Raw genomic sequence first — 17,208 nt, forward strand, 5'->3', positions numbered from 1 at the left:
AATTACTGTTTCTCGTTTGCTGTCCCCCTCCACCCCCTGTCCCAGCTATTGCAGAGCTTTTTGCTTTAGCTGTCTGCGAGTATGAGACTGAATGTGCTTTTGTTCTAGATCAAATGATTCTTGCCTTGCTTGATGTTTTCTTGGCTGCTTTTTATTGGGTCTTCTCTTCCTGAGTTCCTCTGGGGTAAGTACAAAGATTTTGCAGGCTTCCAGGGTTTTGCATTGGTAGTTTACAACTTCATACTTCAGTGCTTCATAGGTAAGAACTTAAACACTGGATCTCCCTCAGAGCACAAAACAGGAGCTCACATATTGTTCTTTAAAGGCAAGCTTGCTTGGCAGCTGGTAAGCAACAGACACCTCAGCTTGGATGCAGTCTGAGGCACCGAATCCAGCAAATATTGTTGGGAGCTCCCAGCCCTAATTAAAACTGAAATACTGTTTTGCTCCTACCAGGGCTGTCCAGCTGTGACAGTCTGAATGGGAGAGCTCAGAGACTGCAGGAAGGATTTTAAAATGTCTCCTCGAGACAAGAGGCAGAACCTGTATCAACAAGAAAGAGATACTTTAAATCCTGATGAGTGAAACTGATTTTTCTTTTTTTCTACCACTGTTTTGGAGGCTTAGGGTCCCTCTGGCTAAATCCCCAAGGAAGAACCCAGCTTTTGTATGGGAAAGGATAGAGCAATCTGAGCACAGGCTGAAACAAAGAATTACAGTAAGTGATATTCAGCAATGCCTGTTAAAGCCACTTTCAAAACTTCATGTATTGGGCAAAAGGGCTAAAATTCATCCCAGTGTGCAAGCTTGTTGGGAGGAGACTCATTCTTGATTCGTTTGTCCTGCACAGTTTGATGATACTACAAACCCACAGGTGGCAGCTGCAATCCGTATCCATAAAGTTCCCTGGTAATGCAGAGCCTAAGAGCTGCAGCATCCAGGCAGCCCCTTTTCCCAGGCCACTCTGTAGTCGTATAAGGGACTGCTGTTGGGAAGCAGGCTGTGAGACCTGTGGAGCACGGCACCTGCTGAGAAGGGGCTGGCTCAAGAAGAGCCAAGCTCCGGACTTGTTCTGGATTCATACCCCAGCTTGGAAATGCCCAGCAGCCTCTGCTGAGTTTGGAGAAGAATGCATCAGGGTCAGGTGTTCAATACGCCATTTTATGTGCCAGTAAGTGACCCTTTCTTGCTAATCTCAGAAGAACTGACTGAATAGCTGGAGAGAATTTTTGTTTGTTATTGCACGAGTTCAAAATATGTCATTTGACAAGCTGTAGGCCAGATCTTCATATTGCTGTGCACGGCTGTGACTTCATCAGCTCTGGTGTTACAGCACTGTGAGCTAACAGCTGGCTTGTTGCTCTGCAGCTGTGCTCTGCTTACTACTCTCAGGTGGGAAAGGGAAGTCTGTTTCAATGGCAGTAAGTTAGAAAAATGACAAAGGAAATGTCTTATGCTTCACAGCATCTCTGCCACCTGTCAGGTATTTATGGAACACAAGGGCATTTCAGTGGTTGTCAACGTCTGTAATCAGTACTGCTGCTTTTTTATTTTATTTTTCTAAAGAGCCACAGCAAAATGATGAAAACTAGGAGGAAAAAGCTACAATGCTGCTCTCCTTCCTACCTTTTACATCTGTGCGTCAATGTTTCATTTTGAAAGCTCTCTCATTTTAGTCACTACTTTCTTATTGCAGGCAGGCAGAATTGGTAGAAATATTGATCTTCTTTTAATGAGTTTGAACAGAAAAAATGAGCGTGACTCAGAGAAGCGAGGTAGTATAGACAGATTGATGTGTCTTTTTAACTGCTACTGATGTACCTTTTTAGAATTTGCTCTTTGTTATCACACATTTCCCTGCATAGACTGATACTGGCTCATTGTGTTTTGTTGCTTGCAGAGAAGGTGTTTGCATTTCGCTGGCTGTGGTCGCAGCCTGCACCTTCATTCAACTTTTGCAAAGGTCGGCTTTCCAACAGCCCCAGGGCACGGGATGCTCGGAGGGGAGATGACCCGAAGTAGTCCTGCAGCGACCTTGGGCTGGTCCTTGGCGGCAGGGAGAAGAGGCCTGGGTGAGTCCTTCCCCTCCTCTGAGCCCAAGTACAGGGCAGGTGTCAGCAGCGGGTTCTCAGGCTGGTTCCTGCAGCCTCGGCTGTTGCCTCACGTTTCCGCTGGTCTCCCTGGTCCTCCAGCACCATCTACAGTCCTCCATAGACGGAGGAGATGCTCCACTGCCCCCAGGCCCGACCAGGAAAGGGTCAGCTGCTGAGCCAAGGTTGTGATTTGGGGGATATTTGCAGCTTTGTCCATTGTCTCACAGCTTTCTGGCCTAATTGCTAACAAGGTAAGGGGCCTGGAGAAAAACAAATCCAAACCAAACACTGCACACATCCTTGCGCCCTCCAGTTTTCACACCAGCTGAGTGATTGCAAGGTGTTAGGCTTGGTAAGCTGGAGCAAAGGCAAATATTCAGCCTGACCTACAGCCACATATCTTGCATAGACAAATCCTAGTGCTAAGTATCCTATTTTAACTCTTGCCTTCACTACCCTATGCTCACACTTGACACATGAACCTCTGGGATAATCTCTTTTATGGTACTGATTCCTTTTTTGCTTGCTTTTTTTTTTTGTGTCTACATCTACTAGAAAAAAAGCAAGGAGAGACTTCAGAGAGCAACACTTTGCCCTTTCCACGTAGTAACTGGAGAGCAGTCCACGACTAATTTGTACTGTGTTACTATAACCCTAACAGAATCCCCAGACAGACACTAGAAAACATGCTCAGTATAAATAGTTTATTAAAGAAAATAGCAAATTACATTTCTGTGAACAATCCATGTGGGAGAAGTGGTGTTTTCCAAAGTACATGGGGTTTTGGATTGCTATGTCTAAGGGGGCAGGGGGATCCCATGAGATGCAAGTGTTATGGGACCACTCTCAGCCTTCAGGTAAATTACATGGAGAGGAAGAGAAGAAAAAGCTAGAATTCCAAGTGGCAGTCACATTTTGCTTCGCTATCTCTCTTGCAGCATTCCCATTTGACTGCATTTGCCTCCTCCCTGTCGGGTAAAGGCAGAAACAGAAGGGTCTCCTCACCACCTGCCACAGCTGTGCTCGGCCGACCCGGCAGGCAGAATGGCTATTTGGTTCTGCAGTGACGTAGGTGCAATGTGAAAGCCAGCTGCGATTCAGGCCCTGCACAAATGCTTGGCAAGGTGAGCAGAAATCAGACAAAAGTGCAAATGAAAAGGATATGACAGTAAATAACAGATTAAAACATTACGCTCTGTGATCAAAACTTTTGTAAGCACTACATGGTAGGAAATCCTTTGTTCCGTGTGTGCGGCAACTGGCACATCTTGGCCTCTGGGCTGTGTTTTAAGGAACGTTCTTGGTGAGTTTTTCAATTAAAAGAAATGTACGTTTCTCAAAGTCTCAAACGTAGCCTTTTTTAACTTAAAAGATAATGCTATGAGCGCACGCTTCATTCCCTTTTTATATTCATTTACATTTCTCTCATTATTCATAAAGGACAGAAAATTTACTACCAGAAAGACAGCAGATGCCAGACCTACCTAGTTCACGCACAACAAAAAGATAAAGGAAGGAGCTGAACTGGCTTCTACAGTTGGCAAAATGAGATTGAAAAATTCTAAGTCAGTTTTAAGAGATTTTTCCATGAGAAATAAAGCCAAGAGGAATTTTGCCACTTGTTCAAAACCCTGTGACTTGATAAACAGTTTGCTCTGAACAGGATCTCTTCTTCCCTCCAACACCACCCCACCCCCCCCCCAGGCCCCAAACTTTCACTCTCTTGAGGTCTGCTCTTCAGGGAAACCTGAGCTGGGAAAGAGCAAAGTTTGGCACTTCAGCATTCTTAGAAGGATATCAAAAGCTACCGCAGTCTGTGGGTTTCACATGTAATTTGCAGGGACAGAAGAGGTAAGACACAATGGGGCTACAGGCCCCCTGATGTAAAACTGCATAGATAGAGAGTCACTCGAGAAATAAAAATCCCTCTACAAGACCCTTAAGGAAGGAAGCTTGAGATGACATTATACAGCGCCTTGCATGACGCCCATCAGTGCCTATTCTCACAAAGAGATGTTGGCTAGAAGATTTGCTTTATTTCCCTCTGCTGGGCTTAACAGGAAGATGAAATCCTAGAGAACAGAAATTAGCACATATGACAAAAAGCATCCTTTTTTCACCAGGACTGTACACCCACCAGCTCATGAAGGAAAATTTGGATCTGGGCAGAACACCTCTGGAGAGCATGGCAGGAGATTACATTTTTCAAGCCCAAACTCTGTCTGCCTGGCAGATGGAGCATAAGCAGTCAGTGTCCATGTGTTACCCACCTTTGATTTTTCTGGTCCCAGACTCATACAGCCACCCTATCTGCCCTACAAATATTGAGCTAGGAAATGTCTCCCTCAGTCAAGCCCCCAGGAAGCACTTACCTAATGCTAAGCTTTTTTTTTTATACCAGTATGAACAAGAAGGGTCAAATTCAAAAAATATTTGAAAGACTTGGTCTGCTCTCACTTTCTCAGAAGATGCAACGTGTAGGAGTAAAGAGTTACTTAATTTTGGCCAGTGCTGCTGCTCTCCTTTCTGTGTTCTGGAACAAGGCTCGGATCAGACTCTTCACTTCAGCTGCAGAGAATTCAGCTGCAAGAGGCCCTTTCCCATCTGCCCACCTACATAGGAGAGAAAGATCTTTATTTAACCAAACTGCACAGAAATGTCATATTAAACCAAGTCTTCTGAGCACTTGTTACAGGAGTAAGTCTGAAGGCAAAACAAATCCAGTTAGCAGCTTATTAGCTGCATGCAACTTGAGTCCAGAATTGTTTAGCTAAGTATATAAAGTGACAGGTTGTGAGGTGATTTTTGCACTCATTACAAACTGTACCTTTTCCTTCTCCAAAATGAGTGTGAAGCCTGTCTGCAAAATTCCCATTCACCTCCCAAACCAAGTAGTTTATGGCCAGGTGGAAGCAGAATTGGGAACTTTGGTGTCTAACATGGTTCCAAACAGCAGCAATGAGCAGGGCACAGAAGAGGAACTGCCTTCCCTGTGTGCTTTCTCCATGGCTGGTACCTTTTCAGTTTAGCCTGCTGAGGACAGTTAGGTTTTCTTGCCATTCCGATGTATGTGTGAGGCAGCTGTGAACAGGGAATGTCTAGCTTCTGCCAACTCATGCCAACTAAAGTAAGAGAAGTAATGATGCAAATCCTCACATATAATTCAGATGAATCCCCCACTGCAAGTTAAAAGCAGCAAGCAACAGTATCTAAAAAGCAGAGGCCAATCATATGGAACAATTAGAGCGGCAAGGCGTGGCTAGCATCAAAAGCAGCAGGCAAAATGCCAGGCTGCCTACCGTGAAACACTTAGGAACTTACGAGAAGCCAAGGGGCACGCACAATCTCCCATGGCACTTTTTTTTTTTTTTTTACTGTTGCTTTTTCCTTCACAGGATGCAGCTGAACATATGAGCAAGTTTGAAATGGACTATAAACACACCAGCCAAGAAACAGCCCTAGGAGCAGTTATCTGATCCTTATTAACAGTGATTGCCTTTTGTCTGAACACAGTCCCCTGAGTGCAGTGCCCTGCTGATGTCAGACCACTTCCCAGCTCCCTGTTATTGGGGCGAAGAACTAGCTGAAAAGGAAGAGAGGAAGACACCTACTGATCTACTATTTCTTGGAGGTTGGCTTGCAAGATGATCATCAGCTCTTTGAACGTCATCCATTTTTGCACGTAGACTGGAACTTCCTCTTGGTATTTCTTATTTTTGTCATCTTCAGGCAGTGGGGTGAAAACTTGGGGTCCTTCCTCCACCATGGTCCTACAGAGGGAGTACAACCTATCTGCATCTTCTGCAGAGATATCCTAGAATTGAACAAACGTTAACAGGGGAGCAGTTAGTTATATTTGCGGAGTGCCAAGCAGTGAGTGAAATGAAAAAAAGGTGGCTGGCTCTGTGTGTGAAGATGAAAGCAGTGGTTTAGATCACATTTAACAGTCTCAAGCTAATACAACTTATTTAATGAATAGCTATTTCAACAAGTTCTCGATGATTGCCTCAAAACAAGGGTTGTGCTTCTAAACGGTATCTTAGTGCAACAGCAAGCATTTCACTGTGGAGGTGTTATGATGGTCTGAACAGTTTACAAGGAAATTGCTCGGGCATTGCCAGCCCAAAGATGGAAGCCAAGCTTTTTGGCAGGCATAGCCCAAGGAAGTGTCCTGTAAACTAGCTGTTGGGCAAAAGAGGCTTTATTGGCCTAATGCACAGCGGAAGGCTCTTTGGATGTAGACTACAACTAGAACAGATGCACTAGCAAATTTCTATCATTTGCTGTGAAAACATATTTTAATTAAGAAATGTAATAAGATAGTTGTACTTGACCCAAGGTAACCTGACAATCACTTTAACACAGTATTGGGAGTCAAATGGAGATTTCAATGGAGAAGAATTTCAGTTTGAAATTGCACAGGTATTTCAGCATCTGGTGCCTAGACAGGATGGAGAGGTTCATTGGAGATGCACAGATTGATAATGTATTGGAATAGATGGAGTTTGGGACAAGAGTTAATGCCTGTGCCCTGAACAAAGATGGAGACTGAGTCATAGGAATGTTTACAGTAGGAGTGACACACCTAAATCCAAATTAGGATGAAATCACGGCCACTTCCCTGACTCTCCCCTTGACTAGGGAGTCATGGAATTGCTGTAAGAGTATGTACAGTCTCAACTGGATGTGAGTAACTGGTATCTTGAACGTTTCTCATAGACAGGACCACAATCGTAATTTCAATGGAAGATAACTGTTTCCCTGAAACTTGATCTTGGGAAGAACTTCTAGAGGTCAGAAATGCTAGCTGTTCGCACCATGTTCATCTCATGCAGTTACCTCTAGGGCAGCAATCCTAGTGACGATCTCTGAGAGCGCTGTGTTCAGTAAAGTCCCCATAGCCTTGCAGTATACGTTCACTGGAAGGACATCCTGCCAAACTTTCCCCAGTCTTTTCAACTGATGCAATACCTGGAAGATAACAGCTATGTGTTATCTATGATGTGGTATCAAAAAGAACATAGAGAGGCACCAAACGATACAGGATTGTGTATGGTCAGAAACCAGTTTGAAAGAAGCAAAAGGTAATGAACTATCCTGCTATTGCATAGAGCAGAAATTCCTGAGGGAAAAAAGCTACATTTTCAGTTTGCATTAGGGATCATAAAGTGTGACAGATCTTTTCCCTGAAAAATGAAAAACATTACAAACGTACGATAAAAGCTCAAGATTAAGAAGCTTTTCATTTCAACTTGGAGCAAGAGGAACTGAACTCAGCATGCTCCAATTTTACAAAAAGACATAGCCCAGGGCAAAAAAAAATCATGCCAGAAAATTTTTGTTTTGAAAAGTTCCACTCTGCTGACATGCTGCACAGTTGCCAGGACTGAGATTACATACGTTACCTTCCCAAGGACAGCATATACAGACAACGGGTTATCTGGCTTTGATTGCCTTGCTTACCTGCCTTATTGCTTTGTTTGCTGCACAGTAATTTTCCTCATCATCCATGTTAGAAAAATTCCTGGCACTTGACAGCCTCTCCAGGATTTCTCCTTTCTGCACTCGCATCTGGGCCAGAAAACACTCCATCCCTTTAGGAGCAAAAACAAGTAGAGACAGGCAATTAAGCAATTATTAAATTTGCTCTGCCAATTTAGAGACTGTAAGTGCTGAATAATGAACTTGCTATAATGTTTTATTTTTAAAGGAATTTCCAGTTTCTAGACAGTCTCTCAGAGCAAATTTAACCAGGCCTAGTCACATATTTGGTAAGCTCTTGCGCAGCTTGCGTTGCTACTACGCTTTTGAAAAAGAGCCAAGGCACAGAATTAACTATGGATGACAGGCTTCTGTTAGGCGCTGTCACACTGTGCTGGTTTTGGCTGGGGTAGAGTTAATTTTCTTCATAGTAGCTAGTATGAGGCTATGTTTTGGATTTGTGCTGGAAACAGTGTCAATACCCAGGGATGTTTTTGTTCCTGCTGAGCAGTCAAGACCTTTTCTACTCCTTACCCCACCCCACCAGCGAGGAGGCTGGGGGTGCACAAGGAGTTGGGAGGGGACACGGCTGGGACAGCTGACCCCTACTGACCAAAGGAATATTCCATACCATGTGACATCATGCTAAGTATATAAAGCTGGGGAAGAAGGAGGAAGGAAGGAAGAGACATTTGGAGCAATGGCATTTGTCTTCCCAAGTCACCGTTATGCGTGCTGGAGCCTGGCTTTCCTGGGATGCCTGAACACCTGCCTGCGATGGGAAGTGGTGAATGAATTCCTTGTTTTGCTTTGCTTGCCTGCACGGCCTTTGTTTTACCTATTAAACTGTCTTTATCTCAACTCACAAGTTTTCTCACCTTCACTCTTCTGATTTTCTCCCTGTCCCACTGGGGAGGAGCGGGTGAGCGGCTGCGTGGTGCTTAGTTGCTGGCTGGGGTTAAACCATCACACAAACTTACCTCAGAATTTGTTTCATAGAATAAGCTAAAGAGAGTATCAAATGACTGAGCAGCAGATCCCAAAATATCTGAGTGCCACATCTCACTGGATAACGAACTCTTCTTGGAACCATGTGCTGGACAAGAAGATTTGGGTTTCAGAGTCAAGCCCTGAACAGCTATCTTGCTTAAAGTTGTAATGCTCTGTCAGACTTCCCAATTTAGAAAGTGTCCTTGCTACTTGTCCAAAACTCTTAAATAACAATCCACTGCTTGAGTCAATAGCCACACATTAAATTATTTGGCAACAAATGCCAAGATTAATTATCATGTCACCCATCAATATAGTTCAATAGTGAAAGGTAAAATTACCAAGTCTCCTAAAACCAGGTACCAGATCTACAAAAGTAGCTGCTCCATCACACAGGATGTTAGTCAGGCGGTATCGGAACTGGTGTCCGAGGGTGAGCAAGTGGTGAGCAATATACATGCAGTTGTTGTGGTGAATGGCTGCCAGCTGGGGTAATTTCTGAAGGTTCTCTCTGTCCCAGGAAGGAGGAAGAGAAAAGAAAGAAAGGTATTTATTTAGACCTGGCTCTGTGAAAAAAATTGTCACACCTACCCTAGAGAAACTCAAGGTCTGTCTCAGACAAATGTTGCAAGTAACTAAGTGTGGGCAAGGCCTGATAAAGGCATCACTATGAATAAAGGCATTTTATCTCCTAGCACATCCACACAAGAACTTACACGAAAGGGGTTTCACAGCTAGTGAAATGGCACTTGGGCATTCAAACCATGACTTATATCCACATTGTTTCTAGCAATGGGCTTTCAAACAGGAAGGTACTTTGTTATAGCATGATGGGGAGGAAAAGAGAGAGAAGTCCTTTTCAGTAATACCCCTGTGTTCTCTGACAGAATTATATGCTTTCAACCTTCATTACTGGTTTTTTTTACAGGAAAAACATAATGAAAAAAATCTCTGCATCAGACCTGGGGTCAAAGTTACGTGACTGGATTCAAACACAACCATTATAAAAACTGCAACTATCTCCTCAGTCGTAAGACTGCCAACTCTGAAACTCTCAAGCACCTATTGTGCAGCAGGTAAAATTTAATACCAGATTAAGAGTACTAGTATTTTGCTGCCAGAGGAAGCTCTTCGTGATATCTGGCTGCGGTGCACAAACTGGGGACAAGTGGGGCTGTTCCAATAGCATTGTTCTCTCTCCAAAACAGGCCCTAGGTAATACACACACAGACACTTACTTGTGGTATGTTGGCACTACATCATAGAACAGCTGGAATATATTCCGCACAGAGTAGAAGAGTTGTATACAGCTACAAGGGAAATAAGGTTCACGTTAGTTTGTCAGTGGAATTAACATCTTGTTCACAAGTGTCCCTCCACCTTCTCCAAAACAAGGTTTTATTAGTAGCGAAGCACTGGCAGTGAAATACTGGCACAAAGATTAGATTGTCAAGATCAATTACAGCGACGTCAACAAAGGCAACATTCTGGAAAATTCACAAAGGCTTCTCAGAAAAGCTGTGATGACCTTCTAAGTTCAATGTGGAAACGACAAGCTTCAGACCACATGTCAGAAGGGAGATACATGAAATCCCAGGAACAAAGGGGACGGTGTCCCTTCTGCCACCAGGAGTGTGTAAAGTCAGCCCCCTCTCTGCCAGGGTATACTGAAGGGCATTCAGTACCTAGGCAACTCCCCTTCCTTGGGATTGTGGTCTCCAGTTTTTATAACAGACTGCATGTGGTTCCTCAAAACGTTTAACTGTTTTCTCTGAGGAGCCCTGCCAGATGCAGAGCTGGAGTTCTTTGCTTTCACCCAGCACACATAAAGCAAGAACTCACCTCAGAAGGGGTGCCATCATTTATCACTTGCTTTGAAAAAAAGAAATGGTTTTGATTTTTCTGAGCAACTGACATTGAAGATAGATAAAACATTGAAGTGAATGCTGCAGTAGCATTTCTCCCAACTAAAAAAGTGAAGCTGTGAACTATGTGGTGCACACTAGGGAGTTTACCATATTTTCACTGCTTTAATAACTAAAATACAACAAAGTGTACCTGAATGTTCCCTGAAAACCCAAGTCCAAAAGGCTGCTTAACCTGAATACCACAGGGAACACAGTCTGCAGCTCTTCCTGTTGTACCAGCCTACTGCACGAACCCAGGCATGCATCCTCCAGCCAAAACAGAGAGTAACTTTCACGACTGACTCTAATTTTTAAGTATCTTCTGTTCTTTTAAAGTTCTTTTACTCAATTAACAGATGCTTGGTGTTGCCAAAGGCCATAAATATCTGATACCTAAGAGTTACCCGCGGATATAGAATTCCTACCACTGATCTGTGCTGGCTGTAGCCTCCAACAGGGTCTGATAAGCCAGCTCCATCAGTTTCTCCACTGATGAACTGATGCGGCATGTGGGCAGAGAAAACGTGTACTGGCTCAGTTTAGTCTCGTTCTCCAAATTCACCGTGTCATTATGCAGAAGTTTAGAAGTTGTTTGCATTTTTAAGTGATCTCCTGCCCCAGGATCAGGAAGCCTCGGTAGGGCTACACTGGAATCAGGTGTGATCTAAGGGAAAACAAGAGAGAGATATAATGTAATTCAAAGCTCACAGAAAGGAGACTGTGCAAGACTACAAAACATTGAATGATAGAGATTTAAGATTCAAGATAAACACAGGGCTCCAGAAGTCCCCTAAGACAGCTGGATGTCTCCTGGCTTATGAACAACACAGCAGACCACAAAATGATCTATATAATGTTGCATACCTACAAGCAACTCTGTAAGTAATCCTCTAACTTTTCTTATGCTATAAATGCAAACTTCAAGTATTTTAAGAAGCATCTTGTTAGTGAAATACCCTACTTGAGCACTATTAAAAAAGGCTTTGAAACTGTTGTTTTGCCAAGATCCCCAAATAATCAAGAGTAATCGGTGCTCCACAAAAAAAAAAAAAGGACTTTACTGTTCTAGACAAGCCTTCTTCAACAGCTAAGCTATTTTCCCACACAGAAAAAGTGTATTGCATCAACAGTTACCTTTACAGTATTGTGTATTTCTGAGGTCATTAGGTTTCTGGCTGCCACAATCACATCCTGGCACTTCTTGTTAGCAAAGTGGGAATTGACATTACGGGCGTATTTCAGTAAATCAGTTGTGTCTCCTTTCAAAAACTGCATGTTCTTCAAGGCTTTTTCAAATTCCTCTGTGGATTTAATCACCTGAGAAAAGCAGGTATATATTCTACATTAACATAGTTTCCTAAAATCAAAAACAAAATTAAAGCTGAGTATAAACTCTTTCACTCAGCTGAAAGCAAAGGATGAACCTAGGTTTTAGAAGGTACTAACCATCCAACAGCTTTTCAGCAATCTTTTGGAAAGAGCTGGCTCAGCTGGGGGCCGTGATCGCACAATAATACAGTGTTTAAACTGCAGGTTTGTCCCCCCTGACTGCACTGGCAACCTAACTGAAAAACCAGAGAAGCAAGATGATCAAACTTCATTACACTGGGCTACCTGGGATAAAGGGACTGGGAGATCTATCCTACGATTGCTTCTATTTGAAACAGCCCCCTCTCCAGGAAAAGGAGCTTTTGGCATTCTTCACTAGCAGTAAGTTCTGTTTTATGTATGTAGTTTTTAAAAAATGTACGTGGCCTGTGCAAGAAAACCCTGTGATTCTTAATACCACATACAAACAGAGCAATCAGTCCTCAGGAAGCCAGCTGGGCAAGCAGCACTGCCACATCATCATCTTCAGCCTCTCACAGAGGCTCAGACAAGCGCCTTGCATCGCACACCCTGAAACCCTCCAGGTCTTAGCTCAATATGGCCCGAGTTCCATGGATCAGAGACCTGGCATACTTAACGTGACAGGAAAAGGCCGCCACAGCTTAACTGAGAGAAATACGCAATTCTAGAGTAGCAAAACACAGCTTCTTGTTGAAGTTGGCCATGTGGCGTTTCCACCACATGGATCTGAATTTTGAGACCTACCTCTATATACTGCTCCAGTTTGCTGCTATTGGTTGGGATTGAATTCACCAGACAGTTCTGAATGAGGCAGTCTGATAACTCTTCCCATATCATATCACCTAGCAGTTCTGCGAGTGTAATTCTGCACTCCTTTTTATCTTCCACAGGTTGCTCAAGAGGCACATCTGAATTCAAGAAAACAGAAATGGAGTTTAATACACCTGCTTCCTGGACCACAGCCTTCACCAGTTCATTTGGTCCTTCCTGTCAGAACAGCATCTATCAACTGTTCCATAATCTTATAATAGAGGTATTCTTCTTATCCAGGCCACGTGCTGGGCCTGTGGAATCATCCACCCCATCAAAAACCAACTAGCTTCTGTGTAAACTGCGCCCACTTTCCCAGCAGGTTTATTTTGTGAAATGCTGGCAAAGCCCAGGCCAGTTTCTAGGCAATGGAAGATCCTGCATGTGACCAGCCTGACCGAGGGAGCTCCCTGGATTGCATCATGATTTCCACCTCTTAGACCTGCAGCATGCAGAGATCTTCAATGCAGTGACAGGTTCATAAGAAAAAACGTTTACCAAAAAATTAATTTCTTGATCCCTTTGAGCCAAAATACTTTCCTCCTTCATCTTCCCAGCTCTGTGAATGCTGGGTCACCTCTAAGTCCAGTTTGACAAGGTGCCAGGCTGTTCAAGAGCACAGCATAGCAAGTTAACATTAAAAAGCTGCTTAGACCTTACACATAATTCAATACAGCTTATCAACCAGATGTTCTAGCAAGTTTCTGCTCCAATTACATGAACAAGGTCTAATTCCAAAAGAGAGAAATGACCTACTCAGCAGATATTTGTGGAGAACTTCAAAAATAAGCTTGATCTTGTCAAAAACCTCCATAGGAGAGGAATGATCCAAGTTAGGCTCCTTGGACTTAAAACGTAGGATGAATACATCTGACTGTTCCTCTGTGAACGGCTGAAGAGACGGGTACGAAATCAGTGGCTTGAGGATGTATTTCAGCAGCAACTGGCCTGAGAAATGAAAAACAGATGTTTTCCAACAGCAGGAGGGCAGGCTTTTTGCTCCAGTGAGGCTCAGCCATGACTATTTTGGATATAGAGATTCTTCACATGAAGTGGAAGAAACACTCTCTTGATTAGCTGTAAAAAGGGAACAGTTAAGGAGGTAAAATGCTGCATTTGGCTTCACTAATGACCATTGTGCTCATGTAAAACATACAGAGGCCTAACAAAGAGCAGCATATTTAATATAGCGTGAAAAACAACTTAAATAGCTGGAAGCGTGAAATCCTGTCCTAGCATCTGCCATACTCCCCGATTTATTTTATCAACACCTGAGAATGCTGAAGCCCAGAGGCTGCCTGAAACCAACAGTCTTGCTCTAGGTAGATGAGGAGGCTGTAACTGGAAAAATTCTTTAAACAGCAGACCATGAAACCACATAGCTACAGATCAAAACAGGACACTAGAGTAAACTGATAAGAAAGTCAAAATCCACTGAACTGGATTTCAATATCCATCTCAAAGCAAGTCTGAACTCAGGCTACCACAGGTATGTTTATCTGTATCCACGGTCTGTCTTACCAAAAATTTTAAGCTTGGTGTGCAGTTCTCCTAGGACAGCAAATGCCTGCAGCACAGAAGCAACAGGTGGGCCAGCAATCTCCTCCTCTTTGGATGGCACTGTGCGTAAGTGCAATTCTGAATGCATCGCTGACTCCAGGCCGCTGCTTTCTAAAGAAAAAGAAGAACCATCTCTCTGTCAGAGCGCGGTGTGAGAAAGAGCAAATCTGAGAAGCTACCGCATTTCACAGGTGGCACCTAAAGCAATATTCTACCTCTCCCCATTTCCACAGAATGCAGTTCCTGTAAGAGTGTCAGAAGAGCGCACAGAGTTCCTTGTGTTACAGTGCAGGACAACAGAACGAGAATCGGTCTCTTACAATGACCTAGAATTCTCATTTCAGTCACCTTGCAATTGAATGACATTTAGTGACAACTGCTTTCCTTGCCCTCTTCTCCCCATTTCACGTCAAATCCAAAGAAAAAAGGCTTATCCTTTTCCAAAGGAAAAATTTGTGTTTCAACACAGACAGCAACAGACTCTTGCGCAGTTCTTGCAATTAGCTGTTCTGATCTCTGCTTCAACATTTTCTAAGGAATACCACAGATGAGGCAGATGAACCTTCAAAACTGTTTACAATCTACTGACTACATCGGATTGCTTCTGGTAGCACCTAAATACTCCAGCAGTGGAGTGATGTCCAAAGAATACTGCTACTCATCGCTCCCACTTATTAGGTTATGCAAACGGCAGAAAGAGCTCCTTAAACCAACCTTAGTTCGACAGTATTGCTGCATTTCCAATCTTGTAGGAGCTTGAAACCAGCCATTTCAAATAGTGAAGCAAACATAGTGAAACGAATTAGAACTGTGAGTACCTTTGGAAGGAGGAAGCTTCCATACAGCCAATGTCTGCCATTCTTCTCCGAGATGATAGAGCATGTTCTGTGTCTGCACTGTGAGCTCTGTGCCTAGTGCTTTCAGGATCTTCAGCTCAAAGCCCTTGCGGGATTCCAGCATTTTCAGGCTGCTTCGCGCCTGGTGGTAAAGATCAAACACAAAACGTGGGTAACTGTTACCCCTGTTAATAAAAAGCATCTTGTGAAATTTACTGGAAGCATAGACGAACAGTACTGTCATATGCTGAAGAAGTCATTATTACCTTCTCCAGTTGTTGAGCTGCTGCGACATACTTCTTTTCCAGCAATGCAGTATTGTACTCTTTAATAGCTGTATCAAACTGCAACAATCAAATAGATTCATAAGTCGCTGCATATCTGCTATTAGACTACATTTTTTTAAATAACATGGCTAGAGACAGGGGGGTCATAGATAATTATTCAAAAGAGAAGCCCAGGATAATGCCATAGACTGAGCAGCAGACATGATAACTACCGGTTAATGATTTTAAGCTGCTCCCCCTCCTCACCTCCTGTAGCTTCTTCAGAATACTCAGAACCAGTGTGTCTCGCTCCAACTGCTGCTTCAGTTCAGTAAATTCGGCAACAGCGACATTTAGATCACGTTGAACCTAAAATAACAAACTTTTCAGTTCATTTACAGCAAGCACATGTTATCCAGACACATTTCCTCTTAAAAGTGTAATGATGTGAGATTTAAGAGTAATTAGTTGAGGAGGAAAAAGGCTCCATCCATTTTACTCCTTGCTAGGAAGATCCTTATAAGCACTGGAAACACTTATAAACTGTTTTCTCTTTTAACAAAGTTTTTAAAGGCACTGTAAGGCAATTTAGTCTCAAAAAGCAGTCAAAAGGACTTTAGTGTTCCTTTAACACAGCCACATGCAACCACACTTGAACTAAGCCAAAAGTTAAATCTCAATTAACAGCGCTGCAGAGCCCCAGATGTTGGAAAGTCAATCAAAGCAGCAAAAACCAGCGAGTGGGTCTGCAATCCAGCCTGCCAGAGCTGCTCATGTTCTCTTTAAGGACTTCAGTGAACGCACACAGCTGTGATTTAGGTTGCCATTCTGCCCAAAATCACTGTGGGACCAACGCTCAGCAGGTCCACTACCGGGTCACACCTTACTGTGATATGCAAGGCTGAACCCTCTCTCCTGTCTGAAGCAGAGCTGTGTGACACGCTTTTCCAACTGTTCGACAGGGAGCAAAGACGCCAGTCGCTTAATGACAGTTCTTTGCTTACACCCCGATGTGCCGACACACACCTACCTCTGCAGCGTGTGTCACCTAAACGCATTTTTTAGGGGTGATAGCATCCGAGGTTCTTAGTCAGGAGTCCTCCTTCCCCAGTCCCCCGGCAACACCCCAAGATGGGGAGGTCCTACAGGTTTGGGCTGAAACCGAACGGCATCTACCAGAGCCCCCGCGGATGACCGCGCTGTCACCTCGTTTTCAATCCCCGCTTTCAGCAGGTCGATGTTGCTGGACAGCCCGTCCACCTGCGACACCAAGTCCTCAGCGCTCTGCATGCTGGGCAGGAACTCGTTATACTTCTTGTTAATCATGTTGCAGACTTCTCCCTGAAGGAGAGGGAGCGTTGGGACACCGTCACTCTCAGGCCGACCTTCACGAGCAGGGGGGAGCGACCCTCTCCAGGCCTGGGGCACCCTGGGCCGAACCAGCTGCTGGGGCTGCGCGGCCAGGCCGACCGGCGCTCTTCGCCAGGCGCTTCCCCCGCCCTGCGCGGTAAGGCACGGCTGCTAGAAAACCCGGCCAAAGAACCGCCGGACACCAGCGCCCGGGACGGACGCTCCGGCTTCATCGGACCGGGGCGGAGGCAAACCCGGCATCAGCCGGGCAGCTCGGGGCCGCCGCCCCCCCAGGCTCTCCCCAAGGCTCCAGCTGTCCCCCGCCCCCCCCCCCCCCCCCCAGCTCCCCCCGCCCCCCGGTTCCCGGCCCTGCCTTCAGCTCCTCCACGCGGCGGGAGAGCCGCCCGATGCGGGTGCCCAAGTCCTCCTTGTCGAGGCGGCCCGAGTGCGCCAGCACGGCCGCCACCAGCGAGCCCGCCGGCGCCGCCATCGCCCCGCTCCGGCAGCCGCCCGCCGCCGCACAGCACCACGGGACGGCGCCGGCGCCGATGCCACTACGGCGGCC

General features: G+C 44.7%; 1 protein-coding gene across 1 annotated transcript; it reads right to left on the reverse strand.

Annotated features, from left to right (window-relative positions):
* Nucleotides 1–2,783: 2,783 nt before the first annotated feature.
* ZW10 (zw10 kinetochore protein) lies at nt 2,784–17,186 on the reverse strand. The gene is made up of 16 exons (XM_075774339.1): nt 17,017–17,186; nt 16,500–16,634; nt 15,561–15,662; nt 15,294–15,371; nt 15,010–15,169; nt 14,153–14,302; nt 13,388–13,579; nt 12,566–12,729; nt 11,606–11,788; nt 10,897–11,135; nt 9,803–9,874; nt 8,906–9,075; nt 7,557–7,687; nt 6,933–7,064; nt 5,705–5,907; nt 2,784–4,705 (listed from the first exon to the last, which is right to left on the reverse strand). Exons 1-16 carry the CDS (start codon nt 17,131–17,133, stop codon nt 4,585–4,587), a joined length of 2,349 nt encoding a protein of 782 aa, XP_075630454.1. The 5' UTR covers nt 17,134–17,186; the 3' UTR covers nt 2,784–4,584.
* Between the last annotated feature and the right edge of the window lie 22 nt (nt 17,187–17,208).

Source organism: Balearica regulorum, chromosome 23 (genome assembly GCF_011004875.1).
Source record: "Balearica regulorum gibbericeps isolate bBalReg1 chromosome 23, bBalReg1.pri, whole genome shotgun sequence".
Taxonomy (NCBI): domain Eukaryota; kingdom Metazoa; phylum Chordata; class Aves; order Gruiformes; family Gruidae; genus Balearica; species Balearica regulorum.